Source organism: Morus notabilis, unplaced genomic scaffold (genome assembly GCF_000414095.1).
Source record: "Morus notabilis unplaced genomic scaffold, ASM41409v2 Scaffold159, whole genome shotgun sequence".
In the NCBI taxonomy this organism is placed as follows: domain Eukaryota; kingdom Viridiplantae; phylum Streptophyta; class Magnoliopsida; order Rosales; family Moraceae; genus Morus; species Morus notabilis.
In genome coordinates this window covers 63203-83992 of record NW_010366170.1, presented here as the reverse complement: position 1 = coordinate 83992, position 20790 = coordinate 63203, and the positions used below count along the sequence as shown (strand labels likewise).

At 32.9% G+C, this 20790-nt stretch overlaps 1 protein-coding gene across 1 annotated transcript; it reads right to left on the bottom strand.

Moving 5' to 3' along the window:
* Positions 1 to 1147: 1147 nt before the first annotated feature.
* Positions 1148 to 8800, bottom strand: LOC21395576 (long chain acyl-CoA synthetase 6, peroxisomal). The gene is made up of 23 exons (XM_010109697.2): positions 8510 to 8800; positions 7075 to 7135; positions 6911 to 6988; positions 6692 to 6763; positions 6525 to 6606; positions 6161 to 6266; positions 5996 to 6072; positions 5657 to 5701; positions 5455 to 5541; positions 5255 to 5344; positions 5052 to 5131; positions 4833 to 4926; positions 4454 to 4542; positions 4272 to 4360; positions 3854 to 3983; positions 3618 to 3736; positions 2893 to 3016; positions 2699 to 2785; positions 2195 to 2298; positions 2020 to 2105; positions 1746 to 1832; positions 1570 to 1656; positions 1148 to 1484 (listed from the first exon to the last, which is right to left on the bottom strand). Exons 1-23 carry the CDS (start codon positions 8622 to 8624, stop codon positions 1398 to 1400), a joined length of 2076 nt encoding a protein of 691 aa, XP_010107999.1. The 5' UTR covers positions 8625 to 8800; the 3' UTR covers positions 1148 to 1397.
* Between the last annotated feature and the right edge of the window lie 11990 nt (positions 8801 to 20790).

Below are 20790 nucleotides of genomic sequence, written 5' to 3'. Positions count from 1 at the left end.
AAATGCAAAAGAACAACCCCCAAGGTTTTATTATTTTTTCAAGTTCTTGTTTCTTTAGTTTTTCTTTCGGTGAGAGATGAGTGACGCATCTTTCGATGAGTGACACACGACTGACATAAGGTTAAGTTTCGAGTGAAATTCTGTGTGCAAGCGTGTTTTAATTCTTAATTCTAATTCACAGTTGTTTTATCACATTTATAATTTTGATCCATTTTCTTATCTTCTGTTTAGTGTTTATAATAATTATTTCTGTTGTGACAGCGGTTTTAATTATTATATTCGGTGCATGTGATTATTATTTTTATGTGAGTTCCTTACTGAATTTTGCCTGAAGGTATTTTGCCGCTCGCATGAAATAATCTTATTTGTTTTTATTGAGAAGAGATTAATTTGATCAAAAGACCTTTTCTAATTATTTGTGCTTAAATTCAATATTCTTTGACCGCATGTTTGGGGTGTGAAATGTGTAGTTGAGTTATAGAAGTAGTATTTGAATTGTTTACACAAATCATACATTTTCCTCACTATCCTTTATTTTATTCTTGCATTTTTTTTATTCATTTTAAAATCACAAAAATACCAAAAACATTTATTCTTCTTTTCGCTCGTCTCTTTTAACGTTTAATTCCTGCTAATCTATTTTGTTCGTTATTTGCCACCTCTTCATAGGATCGACCGCCCATTCTGTGCTACAATTAACTGCTTTATCTATACACAATTTGAGCGTAATCAGTGAACCATCCATTGATTTTGTTGATGTTACTGTGAGGTTTTCTTCTAGAGTCTTATGAGTTGTCCCTATTATTCTGAAAATAATAAAGATTCTAGGATTCCAACTCTTTGGCTGTTTAAGAGAATCGACGATCCCCCTTGTATGGTTGTTTCTGTTTTCGATCAGGCCGTTACTGTAGAGATGGTTTGTTGCCTTTTCACTTTTGTGTATGCTAGTAACATAAGGCATTATTTTTGCTTTGTGACATATAAATGTTCGTATTATGGATTGGAAATCCATGTAGCAAGTTAGAATTTTGTGATTGGGAAATGGTGAGTCATGAAAAATAAAGGGAAAAATAATATATATATATATATATTAGAAACAAACATTTGAATCCTCTGATTTGAGGAACAGAGGTGTTAAGCAAATCAAATCATAATTTTATTTTGGAAACAAAAAATTATACAGTTATAAGAGGGAGATGATTTCCCCATAACTTATAATTATTTGTCATCTACAAAGATGACATCAAAGGAAGGAGCCAGTTTTACAACGCTCCCTTTGGAACTCATGTTCCACAGTTTTAGCTGCTTCTCTTTTGTCTCCTCACATTTTCTTTTGCCTTTTCCCGCTAAGCCTCTGTATAGTTGCTTCTCATTAATTCCACTTATCACAACAATTTCTAAGGCGAGGGGTCAGAAGTAGTGAGCTCCGCGTACATGTTTGAAATCGCTGTCGCAAAAAATTCCTTCGCTTGAGGTCTCTTGATCTAAACAAGTAGGAAAACGGCATTAGATCATCGAGTTAGAGGTTGATGTAAGTTTGCTATTAGTATGCTGAGACTGAACGCTTACCTTGAATGTTGGAGTGAGCAGACCATTCTCCATTGTAAATGGTTCGGGTACAAGGGTCACAGCTTTTGCAAATTCAAAACCTCTCAACTGCATAAAAACAATTTAATTCAGAGAGGAAGAATCTTATACGGAAAGTAATCAAAACCGGCACAAACGAGTCTTGCCAAACAACATACCTGAGCTTCTCTTCCAATAGCATCCATATCAGCCAAGACAGCTGCCCTTGATCTTGGATCATTGCATAGTTGGTGTAAATCCTGATACTGTACTCACACATTGCCAAAGAATTATAAATAGAAGATGTGAAAATTTTTAACTTTTGCAGTTTATGACACCACGCAACACCTAATACATAGATGAATACTTACTCATGCATGATGAGTGTGTATCTGTAATGTACGTACATGGTATATATCTATTATGAGACAGACAAATGTTTACATGGTATACCTTAATTCCTTCAGAAGCAGCCCACGCTTTCAATACATCTTGATCCACAGAGACAATTGCTACCAGGGATGAATTAAAGCTGTCACCTGCCAAGAGGAAAAACGAAGTCAGCAATCGCACACGGGCGTGTGAGAGAGAGAGAGAGAGAGAGAGGGGTATAATTCCTTTTTCTTACCATACACAAAGCATTGCCCAACGAATTTGCACTTTGCATAAACGTTCTCAATTTTTTCCGGAGCTATATACTCTCCCTGTGCCAGCTTAAATATGTTCTTCTTCCTACATTGGTAAACACATTTTAACTTAAATACTCAAAAGCTGTAAACAAAATGGATTGGTGGTATACAAGTTGTTCCGAAAAAGAGATGAAAGAAGTAGTAAAATCAAGTTTCATTTGTAGAGAACCTTATGCAGCCCGTAAAAGTACGACAAATGAGAAAATGTACGCGTGTGTATTTGTGCGTGCAAAATATGTTAAGATATTGCACTACCTCAATGGAGAAAATCCAAAAAGTGATTGTAATATGACAAGAGCATTCATGCATTTCAACTGGAAACACATTACCATTTACCAGAGTTTAAACTCAGAAAAATTCTCGCCAAAAGATGAAACACCTCAAGGAAAAAATAATGGTATTGTTGGTAACAGCTAAAAATGCATCTGAGGATCGAATCTCACCTGTCAATAATTTTCAGACGGCCTCCTGGTAACCACAACCCAATATCCCCAGTATGAAGCCATCCATCTTCATCTATAACTTCCCTCCTATCCAGTGTAATAAAAAATAAAATAAAAAATAAAATAAAAAGACGTTCAATAGCTGAGGTACTGAGAGACAATGAAAAGACTTAAAAAACAGGTAAAGCCAGTACGTTTGTGCTTCATCTTTGTGATAACCACGGAAAATAATTGGACCCCTCACGCAGATTTCACCTCGAGGATACGGTTCATCCCCAGATGTATAGCTCATTTCCGGAACATCCACAAGTTTTATTTCTGAAATAGCAAATATGAAACAAAATTTTAGTCCAAGAAAAGGGCCAAGACAGTAAATGATGGTTCAACAATGCAGAGGCAACCACACCCTCTATCTGAGTGACTGAGGAGCAAAAAAGAAACTTGCACTGTGACGGTAACACACATATAACGGAACCAATCACTCGATAAAGTTTGCATAAACAGCCACTCATTCGAGTCATGCCTAAAGTCTAACTAGCACGCAAATTAAAACTTCAGATCGGTATGACGAAGTAAATCTCTTACTGACAAATTATGATACCAGGTTCCCCCAAATTGGTGGGTGGAATGGAAACGCATTCTGGTCCTAAACCTTATATCTTTGATTACTTAATTCAGGATGAAAGGAAAACGAGAAGCTTATTAAAGTACTTCACAACTCCGAGTGGAGGGAAAGTAGAACATAGAGGAAACATGTGCGCTAACTCTACATGCTTGTTTTGCCAGCAATCCGATTACCCATTGACAGTGCACGTGATCATGGCAAAGATTTTAGTGTATAAATTCAGATGGGCACCAACCAAATGTCGGAGAGAAAACCCTGGGAACAAAATTGGAGGTCCTGATGTCTGTCACTCACCACAAGCTGGGTTAGGAGAACCGACATGACCAGATAGGTTGTCACCCTCGTCCATAGAACTTATAACGCAAGAAGTTTCAGTCATTCCATATCCTTCAGCTATTCGACCACCGAAGCAACTGTGAAGACAAAGCAAACATGCTATTAAGTCAGGGAAAAAAAAAAATTTATTAAAAGGACACCGTAAACTGTGAAATGAGTATTACTATATATACAAACAAAAGGGGGAAACTTACATCTTTAGAAAGTCCATGACATCAGGAGACAATGGTGAGGCTCCAGATACTATGAAACGAACTCTTCCTCCAAGCTTATCTTTTATCTTGTTGAATACTAATCTGTCCCACATAGGAGATGGATTTTTTCCTAAAAGCATTCCAATTACAACCATTATACAAGGTAAAAGAACTTCAAAAACGTTGAAAAACATCTATTTGACTGAACCTATGAGGATTCTGACTTATATTGATAAGTACTTCTATCTTAAACATATAATGGTGAACGTATATTAACACTTGTAATGCGCCCGGCACTGTAAACAATCTAGAAAATCAGAGAGAATAAATTTTATGATGCAACATATGTTTCTGAAAAAGTGAATGTTGATTGCTTGCTCTACCACTGGAGAAGACAGTGACGATCACATCACTTTACCATTTAATATTGCTTGCTTCTTTGCGTTGTAGGCAGCATTGAACAGCCTTTCCTTTAGTGCGCCAGATGTCTTCACAGCATTTGTTATCCTATACAGCCAGTGGATAATACTCGATTATTTGATGAACATACTAATTCCTGTTGAATGGGTAATCACAACTACAATAGACGGTATCTTTTACCCAGCATAAATTCTGTTAAAGAGCCGAGGAACACTGCAAAAGATAGTAGGCCTCAGAGCAGCCATGTCATCCATTAATTTCAGATTATCCTGCATATTGCGGTTAAGAAAAGGTTCTTAGCGCTGCCTCAAAACAAATAATATAAAATAAATTCTTCAATTGAAATCACTGTAAGATTGCAAATGGTCACTAAACTTTCAACACAATGGTATGAGACTTGTGCTGAACACCACTTATTTTGTACAACTGCAACAAAGTGACTCTAGGGAACAACACCAAAGAATAACATTGCAGGAAAGTCTCTAGAAAGATTGAGAAAGGAAGAGAGGAATACAGCACCAATCGCAGATTCAAAATATGGAGAAGAAAAGAAACATACACCCTGATAGAATCCAACAGCAACTCCAAAATGTGCCGTCATGACTTGGTTGACTCTCTCATAAATGTGTGCCAAAGGAAGATATGATATGTAACTGATAAAATAGAAGCTAATCTCAGCAAAAAAGAAAAAGAAAAACATTTCTGAATGAATTATCAGAATATAATCTTAAAATAAGTTCTTTCTGACAAGTGATGAGACAAAATAACTAATACTAACACGTCTGAGGGGTAAAATTTGACACCAATACTTGCCCCAGCAACATTTGCAATAATATTTCCATGAGTCAAGACAGCTCCCTGGTCACAGGTCATTTGAAGGAAAATATCAAATATAGAAAATTAACAGACCATATCCAAGAAATTAAGTATATCATTAACTAAGTAGAAACCAGAAAGCCGAAAAAAGATCTTTGGTTATACCTTGGGGGTCCCAGTTGTGCCACTAGTGTAGCAAATGGTTGCAATATCATCAGGTTTTGGGGGGCAAAAAGGCTGAAGGTTACTGCGGCCCTAAATGATCATAATAAATTCAATCCTTCTGAAACTAACTAGCAAGTTGTTGAATTGATTGTCAGGAGAGTTTTAGAAACATCTCATCGAGTACAGAGAATATAAATTACCTGACTAAGCAACTTCGAATATGTTAAAACCTCAACCCCAGTTGATGATGGAAGTGATGGTATTTGATCATCCATTCCTCCAACAACCTTTATAAAACAGAAAGCAAAAGAAAATTGAGAGTGAGTACGTGCTGCAAGGTCACCATCAAGCTCACTTTTACCACTTCAGCAATTAAAGAAGAACAAGAGACATGTATCATACCACAATTAGGCGTACAGTTGGAATATCTGACAAGAAGCTCAATAACTGTAAATACCAAGAAACAAGACATGAAATGGAAGGAACTTTATAGTCATAATCATACAAATTAAATGAGTAAGAGAACGGTAAGATCATAGTTTTTCTTGTTTATAAACTAAAGAAATTTTTTCATGACACAGTTATTATCTCTCTTCCAGACCTTAAGAATACGAAAATAGAAAATTATGTATCTTGAACACTAATCTGTTCCAAAATCAACCCAGCACACTTACTATAACCCGGTTTAATAGAAGCACTAGCAGAATGGTTTCACAGCACCCCAAGGGAGTACTAACTCACCGAACTTAATGTCTGAGGAACACAAAATATAGCTTGAACAACGGCATGATTGACAATGTACTTGACAGCATCGGGACCTGTAAAGAAAAAAATTTGATTGTAAATTCTGTTGGCCACACCAAGCAAGGTCAAACCCACAAAGTATTTATACAGCAAGTGACAAACCAAGAGTGTCATATAAAGGAACTGAGATATAAGAATATGCAGAACACGCATGATCAACAATGATCCATTCAGGTCTGTTGATAAAGTACAACCCAATGCAAGATCCCTGCATTTGAGAAAACATAAGAAAGGAGAAAATACAAATTAACGAGGTACAAATAGATATTAGAATAAGATGTGTTATTAAATGTTACTGCTAACAAAACAAATAAGTAATCAGTCATAAGACAATACAGTAGTATCTTGGTCGAACTCAACTTACTATCTTATTAGATGAAATTTTTTTATGCAAAATTAAAAATCAAAAGGTAAAGCTAAGTTGACAGAGGAATATGACAACACTAAAATCACTTTTAAAGTTCACCTTTGGTATTCCATGATATATTAGGCCAGAACCTATAGCTGACCGAGCAGTCCCTGCCTCTCCATATGTCATCCATTTGTACCTTGAAAAGTGGAAGGTAAATGCAAACGGATTAGGCGAGATTCAAATCAAAATTCAGAGCTAATCTCATGTAAAAAGGAACTCACTCTCCAACTGTTCCATCTACGCGAATACGTGTTCCCAGATATTTGTAGTCTCGAAAAGTGTCAACTGAGCGCCTAAAATTCAGAAGTTAGGAAGTAGCACTTAGCTGAAATCTTTATGGATTGGATACCACACATTTAATGCGGTATGCACGTGAAATAGATATCTATAGTTGAACTTGCAGAAACCTTATTTAGCAAAAGAAAAAGGAGGATGCTCACAGAAAATTGTCGTGCAGTGTACCAATTTCAGGATGATCAGGGAATCTACTCACAAGCTTCAAAGGAGAACGTGCAGATCTGCATGAAGAAAAGAAAGACGACATCATAATACAGTCACGCAATCTTTAGTCATTTCAAAGTTGAAAATAACAGAATATGTCAACCTGTACACGTTCCACTTTCCTGTCTGCAACTTCTCTGGAAGTACGACACTGTAGCCTTGCTCTGTGAGGAATGAACGCCTTAAGTTATATACTAGAAGTGTATACAAATATGTTTGGAGAAAACAAAAAACAGTATCTACAGTTCCCAACTCTTAATCTCCCCCAGCCACGTGAATCAGATCCCAGATGCTTTAACTTAGTTCACATATATTTCCAGAACTAATATCAACAACTTTTGACAGACCGTTAGAGGTTAGTGCGGATTAAGTTATAAACGAACTTAAACCTCTCCAACAAAGTAATTTCACTATTTATTCAACTTAAAAGCCCCAATTTCAGCAATATATTTTTCCAAAAATATCTCTAGCAACAATCTTCAGTAACTTTACTTATCCTATGACACAATTTTATGATTGTTACGTCTTCTCATGACAATAATTTTCTTCATCCTGACTCAACCAAGTTCAAAATAAAAACCATACATTTAAAATATTCTAGTACGTATGTTAAAGCGCCGAAGTGTTTCAATCAAACTCTTCTTTTTCTCTTTTGCTATGAGAGTACATAAAAGATGTTAGAAAGCACAAAAATACAAACCATATAGCGGGTCCTAAATGCCTGAATTTTTGGGACACCACCATAAAGAGTCAACCACAATAAACATGGAAGAACACAAAAGGGCCGATCTAATATCCTTTTCATTATAGAATAAGTGCCCATATGCCACTCAAACATCATTGGAACAACCTAGTTCAATGCTTAAAAGTAAATGTACGATTTGGGTTTTTTCTTTTTCCCTGAAAAGGAACAGTAAATTACCCCTAGTCTAGACATAAAACAAAAAACCTAAAAATTCCCCATGGCCAGGCTTGAGAAAATTGTAACAAATATGAAAATTGGGATTTCAGAAAAATCCCCATCCAAACGCACCTTTGCTGCCAATTCCATCGAAAACACAAAAACCAAAATACTACACGGAAGTAGGATTTACATTGTCTAATGGAAATTCGTAATCATTAAAGTTAACAATATTCTAATTTGCTTCCCTTGATTGAACTTTAACAACAACAACAACAAAAAAAACTGAAAACGAAACAAAAGGCTTTTCTTTCTTTCAAAAGAAAGATTTGACTATGCTAAATCATATTAATCGTCACAAAAGGTCCAATCAAAAACCGAAGCTGAAATGGAGAAATTCACAGCCAATAGTATGAAAGAGATAATTGAATTCCAGAATCTCACAAAGCACCAACTTTTTGTACGACAGAAAAATAAAATAAAATAAAATAAAAGACGTGCAAGCATATTCGATCAAATTTTCAAAAAGGACACAAGGCCAAACAAAAACTCCACCTTTTCACGTAAAGTACATGTATTATATGTACATAGATATGTACATATATAACTAAATTCAGGGAGCGAGCTCTGTGCATACCGGAGAGGAACTCGCCGGCGGTAGGGTTTAGACGGAGAAGGGACTGAGAATCCCCAGCCGTGACGAGGTGGCCATTAATGGCTTTGATCCGACGTTGCGCCGCCATGGAATCCATGAGAGCTTAGCTTGGAAAGCGAAGATGAAAAAGCTCTTTCTCTCTCTTCCTTGGCCTCGTCCAATATGATCTAGGCAATGCGCTAGTTTTCTGTTTGTTTCCCAAGAAAATACGCGAGGGAAAAAGAAACAAAAGGATAGAGAAGATAGACCAGAAACTATTAGACGGGCACGCAATCCAACGCCGATAACGATGACGTCGAAAAACTTGTATATGGATTTTTTGTTGTTGTTGTATATGGATATTAATTTGTCACATTAATTAATAAATATGAAGTTTAATTGATATATTAGTTTTTTTAAGGATTACTATTTATAGTTTTTTTTTTTTTACTTTTTTATCAAATAATTAATATAGTTTTAGGCTTTTAATTAATATATATACATATACATAAATACAACTATGACACTAAAACAACGTTTCTGCTAATCGACTATTAAAACAACTTAAATACATATGAGAATTATTTATTAGGGGAGGAAGAAAAAACAATACAGAAGGTCATTATCGTTAACACTTTATTACGTTCGAGTGGGTTTTTATATTTTTTTAATATGATTTTGATCAAATTTATATTATAAATGCGTATTTTTTGTTGGTTAGATACCATAGTGTAAAAATCTCTCTTATGGGTTTGTTCGTTTACATTTTTAAGTTATGATAATTTGAGTGTAAATTTTAAGTTGAATTTAAATTATAACTTGAGTTAAAGTTGTAACTTGAGTTTTTGTTTGGTTATGTACATTTAAGTTATGTTTTGAGATTGAAATCTTTTTGAGTTTATGTTTGGATGAGTTAAAACTTGAATTTGTATTTAGATGGTATTTTAATAAAAATTCAATGGTGATGGAAAATTTTAATAGGGTATATAGGTAAGATTTTATTCGTCTATTCGTTGTGAATGCATAGAAAAAAAAATCATCTCAATCGAAATTAAAACGAAAAAGTTATGACGTTTTTAAGAATAAAAAAAATATTATTTATTTAAGAGTTTGAGTTTAGAAATTTGAGTTAAAGATAAAATTTATACTCAGATTGTAACCCTAAACTCAAGTTTCTATTTAAATTTTATAAAAGAACATGAATTTAAATAAAGTTGTAACTTGAGTTTAAATTTTTTTTTAAATTTACGTGTAAAAGAATAAGCCTAACTCGAGATTTTATTTCTTAAAAATATATTTTTATTAACAAACTCTCGTTTTATTCAAAGTTTTTATAAGTCATTTTCAGTCTTGATCAGTTCGGACTCGTAACTCATCCTTTTTGGCTCGTGGAAAGCTTAACATAATGGTATGGGTTTGACTTTGATTCCTGTGTTGTAGTTTTATCAAGTTTTGAGAATTGTTGTTAATAATGACGATGATGATAATAACAAAAATTTAAAAAATTGAAAAAAAAAAGTTTTGAGAAATTCTCTCTCTTCTCCGATTTTAATATTGCAGATATTGACCTAAAACTCTGTTTAGTACATATATTTAAGAGTTAATTCCATAAACAGTCCTTCAGTTTGACCTCAATATCACTTTGGTTACAACGTCTTAAAATTAGTTTATGAGGTTTTATTTTATTTCAGTTTCAGCATTTTTATCAATTAAGTATTACATATTTAATAGAATATGCGGAAATTAAAGATCAAAATTAAAAATATCTAAAATTTAGAGGCTAAATCAATACAAAAACTAAAAGTTAATTTCGTTAGGTAGTCTCTAAGATTTAGCTATTTTTAATTTTGATACTCGATTTATACAGATCTCGTCAAATATTTAACAGTAAGTTAACTGCAAGCCCAAAAATAATATAGAATAAAATATCAACGACTAACTATGAGACATTTTAAAAGTCAAAGACAAAAATGGGATTAAGGATAAATTTCAAGGACTATTTATGAGATTAACATATATTTAAATTTATTATTCTAATTATGTTACAATGTTTTTCTCTCACAAAAAAAATTAAATAAAAATTTTTTTTTAATAGTTTTGTCACAAAGTTCTTCTTAATAAATCAAAATCACTGACTTAAACGCATGAATCAAATGACCCTTAAATCTTTGACTTTTTTTTTCACGACTCTTGAAGGATACTTTTAAGGTGGAGTTGTAATTTAAAGCGGTAGACCTTTTGAGTTAATGTTAAAATAATTATGTAAAGTATGACAAAATATCGAACCCATATAGTAACGTTTTGAATCTTTAATGAAACATTTGGTTTATGGGTTTATAACCATAATTTATTATTCTATTTTTTAAAATTTAAATTTTTTATAAGAAAAAAACACTGTAAAGAATCAAAAACCATAATTTAGAATCAATGACGAACCCTTAAAACAAACATCCCATGAATTTGTTTTAAAATTTACTAAATTATTATCATCTTTTATTACTATTATATTATTAAAAGTTACCCTCATTGTATATTCTTAAAATAACCCACTTTTCTTATCTTATTATTTAAATATTGTTCACTCAATTGTTTAACATTGGTGCCAGTGGAGAGTTGTTGGACAATCTCGAAAGCATGACCCCGCTTCTTTAATTTCTAAGGTCTTGTATGTCTCGTATATTTGAATTTATAATTTAAATTATTAATTTTATTATAGTATTTTTTTTATTTTTAATATTTTATAAAAAAATTTAAATTTTAAACATCAGAATTAAAAATTATAATTTAAATATATATTTTAAACGGGTCTTAAATTATTTTTCTTCAACGTTAATTTTTGTTTTATTTTTCTTTTGCCAGAAGTCTTAACGTCTTTGCCGCTACGTTCATTAACAAATTTAGTGCATTTGTCGTGTGAAAGTAAAACCTTTTTTTTTTTTTTTTTTTTTTGCTTTGCTGAAAGCGAAAGCTCCAACCTCATTTTTGGGCTCTTTATGGGAATGGCAGAATTCTAAGGCTTGGGCTGACTCATGGGTGATTTACACATATAGCAAAAATATTACAAGAGTACTTATAAACAAAATTAAATTATTAATTGCACAAACTGTCATGCCATGTCATTAGCTTATATTTTTAAATACAAAATATAGTCATAAAATACCAATTGGTATCCACACTGCTACCGGTCGGTTATCGACTGGAATTGCTGGCATCCATGTAGAATTGTAGATACCGGTATCCGACCATAATACTGGTCGGTATCCACTTCTAATACCGATATCGGCAATACTACGGTTGTCCCCATAGTTAGAACATCTAAAAAATCAAAAAAAAAAAAAACACAAAATCACATAACAAAGATTTGAAAAAAAGAAAATCACAAACATATTAGGAAAAAAATTAAAAAGACAATTAGATCTTAAAAGAAAAAGAAAAAGAAAAAAATCCACCACAGGTGGAAGAGAGCTCCGTCGCAGTGGAAAAAGGCCGCAACGGAGAGAGATCTGTAAGATTTTTTCCATAATATTAGGAAACAAACTTACCATTATAGTGGCCCATATCTTCCACCATTATAAGGACGCGAATAACGTTCGAAAACCGTCGATAACCGCTGTCCACTTTTATGCACGATTAAGAATACTCTGTGATGGACATAGTACATATATATATATATATATATGAGTGCATTCCCTTCCGGTTGGTCCCTAAGCCTTTCAATCTTATTCAGTAAAATTCACCATCTATTTGAGATTGAGTGAAGATTAGAAGCACCAAATCCGAGTTAAATATATGTCGAGCGTAAGAAGTTGTCAATGGCCAGAGGTATGCTTTCAATTCGATATTTTGATTCTATTATGCAATATTGATCTGAATGCTATTGAGTTTGTTAGAAGCATGTTTAGATCGTTTAAGATTTAGTTTACATTTGGTATCAGAGCTTTAATTACCTCTACCTTGATGTTACTCTGTTTATGTCAAAAAAAAAAAAAAATTTAGAAACTTTTTCAATTTGAAAATTGAAATAATGATTTTCTTTATTTTTTGATGTAAAATGAGATTAGAAATCATTAAGAAATTAGATTTCTAACATTTCTGCAATTTGAAACATCAATTTTGGTGTATTAAACATATATAACGAACTGGGTTAAAAGTCGAATCGCAACCGGGTCAAAAACGACCCGTCTGGAGGTTGAAGAAGACATCCCAGGTGCTTGAAATGACATGTTGTTTTCATTCAGTGTGCAGAAAATGACATGTCATTTCATGCACGAAAGGCAGCATTCTCGGCTCGTTTGGAGCTGCATAATGGGATGTCGTTTTGGGCAAAGACATGTCGTTTATTGTGCTTCAGTTTTTCAAAAAAAAAATTGTAAAACGGATTTTTGGGTTCTGTTTACAGAATTTATATGTTTTATTAAAACTTTTATAGTTTAAATTTTTAATATATATATTTTCATGTACTTAAATTATTTATTTTGTTGATTTTGTGTATAATTTATTGTTTATTATGCATACAAAATTAAGTTGAATAATTATAGTACATTTAAATTAATTTTCTGATTAGTTATGATTTTATGCTTGTTATTTATTCATATAATTTATTTGTATTATTTGGATTTATTATACATGAAGATTTTTATATGAATTATTTTTGTGCATAAAATCAAATGTCGAGTGATTCATATAATTTTAATTAATTAAGGAGTAGCTATAACATCTTTAATTATGCAAAATTATATATTAAGTGCTTTAGGATCACATTATGACATTAATTGTGGTTAGTCATTTTGAATATAACGAATTTTATCCCACATGAATTTTTGTTATATTTATATGACTAATTATGATAGAATATCAAATTATATTTCTTAATTTACCCACAGGAATTAAGAAAAGGAACATAATTTGATAGTTTTATCATAAGGATTATGAATGGATCTAATTGAATAGGACTTTACCCCACAGGCAAGTTTTATGTCACTAGATTCATGATTTTTGAGGCATGATTTACATTGGAAAAACATGATTTAACATATTAGTCTCAATTTGGATAATAAGCATGTATATTTAATTTTTACAGTCATGCAACCTGCAAATTTCTCTGATATAAAATATAACATTCCCGAACTAAAGGGTGACAACTATAAGGTATGGAAGGAGAGGATTCTTCTTCATTTGGGCTGGATGGATATTGACTATGCTATTCGGAAGGCTGAACCACCTGCCATTACTGCGACCAGTCAACCTGATGATGTTGACCGGTATGAGAAATGGGAGCGATCTAATCGCCTTTGTGTCATGTTTATAAAAACAAATATCTCTGCTGGCATCCGTGGTTCGGTCGATCAACATGACAAAGTCAAGGAATTACTGAAGGCTATTGATGAACAATTTGTGTCTTCAGATAAAGCTTTAGCCAGCACCCTAATCATGAAGTCTCCTCCTTAAGGCTCACCAATGTCAGAGGTGTGTGTGAGCACATCATGCAGATGAGGGATATCGTGGCTCAATTAAAGAATCTATAGGTTGAGATGTCTGAATCCTTTCTGGTGCACTACATTTTGAACACTCTTCCGCATCAGTATGGACCCTTTAAGATATCTTACATCACACATAAGGACAAGTGGTCAATTAATGAGCTTATGACCATGTGTGTTCAAAAAGAGGGGAGACTGATTATGGAATTAGGAGAGAGTTCGTTGATGGCGACACAAGGAAAGGACGAGATTCAAGCCAAGAAGAAGGGGAAAGGTAAAATACCGCCCCAAGGTGGAATCAAGAAAGAGTCCAAATGCGTCTTCTGCAAGAAAAAGGGACACATGAAGAAAGATTGCATCAAATTTCAAAAATGGCTTGAAAAGAAAGGTAATCCAACCTCTTTTGTTTGTTATGAATCTAATATGGTTGACGTTAGTCATAACACATGGTAGATTGATTCTGGTTCTACAATCCATGTTTCGAATACCTTACAGGGTATGCGAAACCTAAGAAAACCAGTGGAAAGTGAGAAGGGCATTTATTGGGGCAACAAAATGCGCTCACATGTGGAAGCTGTCGGAACATGCTGTTTAGTTTTAAGTAGTGGTTTTATTTTGAATTTAGAAAAGACATTTTATGTTCCAAGTTTTTCTAGGAATTTAATTTCAGTTTCCAGACTTGTACCTTTGGGTTATTCCTTTAATTTTTCAGAAACATCTTTAAGTTTATTTTATAAATCTGATCTTATTGGAATTGGTACATTGTCTGATGGTCTTTTCTCTATTAATTTACAAAATAATACTACTTATGATGCTATGCATGTTCACACTGGTATGAAACGATGTGTTATAAATGAAGATTCCTCTATGTTGTGGCACCGAAGATTATGACATATCTCCGTAGAAAGGATTAAGAGATTAGTAAATGATGGAGTACTTAGTACTTTAGATTTTACTGATTTTGACACTTGTGTGGACTGCATAAAGGGAAAGTAGACCAACAAGAAGAAGAAAGGTACCAAAAGGAGCTCGGACATATTAGAAATCATACATTCAGATATTTGTAGTCCAGACATGGACACGTATGGTCTGAAATACTTCGTCTCTTTCATTGATGATTACTCGCGATACATGTATCTCTACTTGCTTCATAATAAGAACGAAGCATTAAATGCCTTTAATGTTTTTAAGGCCGAAGTAGAGAAACAATGTGGAAAGCAAATCAAGATCGTGAGAACTAATAGAGGCGGAGAGTATTATGGTAGATACACCGAGGATGGACAAGCACCTAGACCATTTGTGAAGTTTCTTCAAGAGCATGGGATAGTTGCCCAATACACCATGCCTGGTTCTCCATACCAGAATGGTGTAGCAGAAAAAAGAAATCGAACTTTAATGGACATGGTGAGGAGTATGCACAGTAACTCCAAGCTTCCTAAATCCTTGTGGACTGAAGCTCTTAAAACGACAATGTATATATTAAACCGAGTTCCGACCAAGGCTGTCCCAAAGACACCATTTGAATTATGGAAAGGTTGGAAACTGAGTTTGCGACATATACGCGTTTGGGGATACCCATCTGAAGTAAGAGTTTACAACCCACAAGAAAAGAAACTAGACCCAAGGACCATTAGTGGGTATTTCATTGGATATGCCGAAAGGTCTAAAGGGTATAGATCTCACGGTACTAGGATTGTGGAGTCAAGAAATGCAAAGTTTCTTGAGAATGACTTGATTAGTGGGAGCAATCGATTCCAGGAAATTCTTTCTGAGAAGAATCATATTGATGTTTAACCTTCCACTTCAAGTGACAGATTGATTGTCATTCACAATGACCCTCAAGTGCAAACGGGTATTAGACAACTAATCGATGAAGTTCCATAAGTTGTTGATGATAATCCAGTAAATCAAGATGTTCAAGAACTGCCAGAAGTTGTTGAACAACCAGTTGAGCAACATGAACCCTAGGGTAATGTTGAAATGACATTAAGGAGATTTACTACAACAAGAAAATCAGCAATACCTAGTGATTACATTGTGTATCTGCAAGAATCAGACTACAACATTGGAGCCGAAAATGATCCTGAAACGTTTTTCACAAGCTATGAGTTGCAAAGAATCAAATTTATGGTATGATGCCATGAAAGATGAGATGAATTCTATGGCATCTAACGGGGTCTGGGATCTTGTTGAGTTGCCTAATGGTGCAAAAGCCATAGGATGTGAATGGGTTTTTAAAACAAAGAAATACTCATTAGGCAACATTGAAAGATATAAAGCAAGACTCGTTGCCAAAGGATTCACTTAAAAGAAAGGAATCGATTACAATGAGACGTTCTCTCCTATATCTAAGAAAGATTCACTTCGTATCATTATGGCATTAGTTGCGCATTTTGACTTGGAGTTGCAACAAATGGATGTGAAAATGGCTTTTCTCAATGGAGAATTAGAGGAAGAGGCTTACATGAAACAACCAGAAGGATTTTCCTCTAGTAATGGTGAGCAATTGGTTTACAAGCTCAAGAAATCCATAAATGGATTGAAACAAGCATCCCGGCAATGGTATTTGAAATTTCATGATGTTATCTCCTCATTTGGATTTGTAGAAAACATTATGGATCAATGTATATACCAGAAGGTTAGCGGGAGTAAGATTTGTTTCCTTGTCTTGTATATGGATGATATTTTACTTGCAACCAATGATAGGGGTTTGCTATATGAGGTGAAACAATTCCTCTATGAAAACTTTGATATGAAGGATATGGGTGATGCATCTTATGTCATTGGCATTAAGATACATAGAGACAGATTTTGAGGAATTTTGGGTTTGTCTTAAGAGACCTATATCAACAAAGTTTTAGAGAGATTTCGAATGAAAGATTGTTCACCATGTGTAGCTCCCATTGTGAAGGGTGAAAGATTCAATTTGAATCAATGCCCTAAAAATGAACTTGAAAGGGAACAAATGAAGAACATTCCTTATGCTTCAATTGTTGGGAGCTTGATGTATGCTCAGGTCTGCACAAGACCTGACATTGCATTTGCTGTGGGGATGTTAGGCAGATTTTAGAGTAATCTAGGTATGGACCACTGGAAAGCTGCAAAGAAAGTGTTGAGGTACCTTCAAGGGACCAAGGATTACATGCTTATGTACAGACGGACTGATAGTTTGGAAGTGGTTGGCTACTCTGATTCGGACTTCACTAGCTGTGTTGATTCACAAAAACAACATCAAGATACATATTTATGTTTGCTGGTGGAGCTGTATCTTGGAGAAGCGCAAAGTAGACCTTGACTGCAACTTCCACTATGGAGGCTGAGTTCGTTTCTTGTTTTGAGGCTACTTTTCATGGTGTATGGATGAAGAGTTTCATTTCTGGGCTTGGAATTGTGGATTCGATTTCTAGGCCATTGCGGATATATTGTGACAATTCAGCTGCAGTTTTCATGGCTAAGAATAACAAAAGTGGTAGTCGAAGCAAGCACATCGACATTAAGTATCTAGCCATAAGGGAACGTGTTAAAGAAAAAATAGTGGTTATTGAACACGTTAGCACTGAATTGATGATTGTTGATCCTTTAACAAAAGACATGCCACCATTGAAATTTAAGGATCATGTAGATAGAATGGGACTTGGTGCCTTTATGTTATTTTTGTTGTAAGAAAGAATGTTATTTTCAATAAAACTCTAATTGTGATGTTTTCTCATATTTAATTTTTCTAGTGTACACATTTATTTTGAGAAATATCATTATTGTTTAGACCTGGAATAAACATATGGTTTATTTAATAAGTTGCATGGGCTAGTGTTTAAGAGACATGATGCATTGTGATACATGGAAGATAATACTCGTTTTCAGAGGACCTATCGCCATGATTCATGTATTTTGTTTCTTATTGAGATAAATGATGGAATATATGGACCAAGTGGGAGATCTATAAGATTTTTTCCGTAATATTAGGAAACAAACTTACCGTTATAGTGGCACATATCTTCCACCATTATAGGGACGCGAATAACGTTCGAAAACCGTCGATAACCGCTGCCCACTTTTTGTGCACGATTAAGAATACTCTGTGATGGACATAGTACATATATATATATATATATATATATATATATATGAGTGCATTCCCTTCTGGTTGGTCCCTAAGCCTTTCAATCTTATTCAGTAAAATACACCATCTATTTGAGATTGAGTGAGGATTAGAAGCACCAAATCCGAGTTAAATATCTGTCGAGCGTAAGAAGTTGTCAATGGCCGGAGGTATGCTTTCAATTCGATATTTCGATTCTATTCCGCAATATTGATTTGAATTCTATTGAGTTTGTTAGAAGCATGTTTAGATTGTTTAAGATTTAGTTTACAAGATCTCCATACTCGCATATGAGATCTCAGCAGATCTCGTCGATCTGCTCACGGCTGGAGAAGAGAGAAAAAGAAGCTAACCATAATCATATTTGAGGACATTTTAGTCTTCTTGGCCTCATTTTTAATCTGCCACATGGCAAAAAAACTGTATGTTTATTTATGGACCCTTGGTAGAAGTTGATCCACACCAAAATATTACGGCACTTTCAGGTCTCGTTTGTTTTATGGATTTAAATTGAAATCTAATTTTAAAATTTTTTAACTGTAACTGAAAAAGTTAGATATAATATTTTTTAAGAATTTTTAACTATAAAAACTTATAATTAAAAACTCAAATTAGTGAAATGAACGATGCCTCAGTAATTATTCCTTATTCTTTAGGAGCCTATCTCAAGTTTTAGACTCGCCTAGCTTTAGAAAAAGGGAGATGATAATAAATACCATAAATTAAGGGGACGTTTGTTTCTTATATTCGTCCCTGATTCTGAATCATGATTCATGGTTCTCTACAATATTTTCTCTCACAAAAAATACACATAAAACGAGAATGATTCTGAATACATAAACCAAATGTCCTCTAAGTAAACAATAGATTTTAAAATTATTAGAAATAAATAATAATTTATTGTGTAACTGTTTAATTTACACCTTGTAAAAACTAATTTACAGCATAAAAAAATTTTATTTACGTAAAAATAATATTTTTATTAATATGTAAATTTTTTTTATTAGTGATAAATAAAATATTTACGCATAAATTACTATTTATTTAGAATAGTTTTAAAATGTGAAGTTTACTTAATTTTATTTCAAATATCTGATATTTCCAAACAATGTATAAGATCCAACCCACTACCCATATTAAGATACATGTTAGGCTGGGTTGGGCCAACCGGCCATAAACAGGGTCGTCCATGGTCCAAGTACTGTAGCTCAAGATAGAGTTCAATTTAGTTTTTTTTTTTTTTTTTCATTTGATTTTTTTAATTGGGCAAAATATTTAAAATAGCCAACATATTTCGCCAAAATATAACTTTTGCTTCTCTTATCATGTAAATGTCCAAAACACTCCTTGTGTTTATAAAAGCAGACCCAAAACACTTCATAAAGTAGTTAAATTTCTAATAAATACCATGTTATCCTTTCCAATTTATATTAAATGTTATTTTAGATATTATTTAAGTAAAATTTAAATAAAATAACATTTAGAAATGCTCAAATAAATATTCCAATAAAATATACTTCAATTATTTTGGGAGCTTTTCAGATTGATATTAGTTAACATTTTGGTTGAATAATGTTTTAAATTGTATTTATTAAATATTAGAAAGGGTAATTTTGATATTTTAAAAAATTTAATTGCTTTAGTAGTGTTCTGAGTATGTTTTTATAAACACAAAGGGTGCTTTAGGTATTTACATAATAAGAGAGGTAAAAGTGGTATTTTAACAAAATACATAAGTGTTTTAGGTTTTATCTCTTTTAATAAATATTAAAAGATGAAAAATACATAAAAATATACATTTAAATTTAATTATCCAAAAAATAATAAAAAAGAAACATTTACAATAGGCTTATATCTACTATATAATAAAAGCCTTCTTAAAGCAAGCAGGTGCCATGAAATTTTTTTTTTTTCATTTTTGTCATTTTTGTTTTTCAGTTTTTACTTTTTGCATGTTTGTCTCTTATGCAGTTGTCAACTAATGTTTTTTTTCCGTTTATGCCATTCACTTTTTTTACTTTTCATTTACTTATTACATACTCATATCTGAGTTAAAAAAATAAGTTTTTTTTTCCATTTATATCCCTCACTTTTTGTACTTTTTAGTTAGCTGTTGTTTATTTTCTCTTTCTTAAAGTTTAAGAAAAATGGTATAATTTGTGTTTCTATTTATGCCCTTCATCTTTTATACTCTTTACTTATAAATTATCTACTATCTTCTCTTACTTAGAGCTTAAAAAAAATAACTTAATTTTTATATCAACTTATGCTCTTCACCTTTTGAATTTTTTTTTTTTTACTTACTCGTTATCCACTTTTTACTCTTACTTAGGGTCGTTTCTTTCGCATCCTCAAACCTAAATCATTGATTCTACAATAGTGTAAAACTCTCACATAAAATTTAAATTTCAAATGTCAAAATCAAGAATCATTAATTTAAATATACCTCCTAAACAAGTCTAGAGTTTGAAAAAAAAAAATGGTTTACTTTTTATATCTATTTAAACCCTTATCTTTTATACTTTTTATTTACATATTATTTTTCTCGTATTTAAGGTACAATAAAAAGTGATCAAATTAAATAATATTTATACTCTGACAATGAAAATATAATTATAACTTACTTATCTGCATCATAAAATTATTTTTCTTATTGCATGCACGTGCCTCTTTTTACTAGTCACTAGTCATGTGTAGATAAATATGCT

What these genes read in the sequence shown, in the direction of transcription:
- LOC21395576 (XM_010109697.2), bottom strand. Translation starts at nt 8,624, where the DNA reads ATGGATTCCATGGCGGCGCAACGTCGGATCAAAGCCATTAATGGCCAC. An exon ending in TTCCTCAGACATTAAGTTCG is followed by an intron (nt 5,702 to 5,995) that starts GTGAGTTAGTAC and finishes TGGTATTTACAG; the next exon opens with TTATTGAGCTTCTTGTCAGA. An exon ending in TTCTCCTAACCCAGCTTGTG is followed by an intron (nt 3,017 to 3,617) that starts GTGAGTGACAGA and finishes TTGCTATTTCAG; the next exon opens with AAATAAAACTTGTGGATGTT.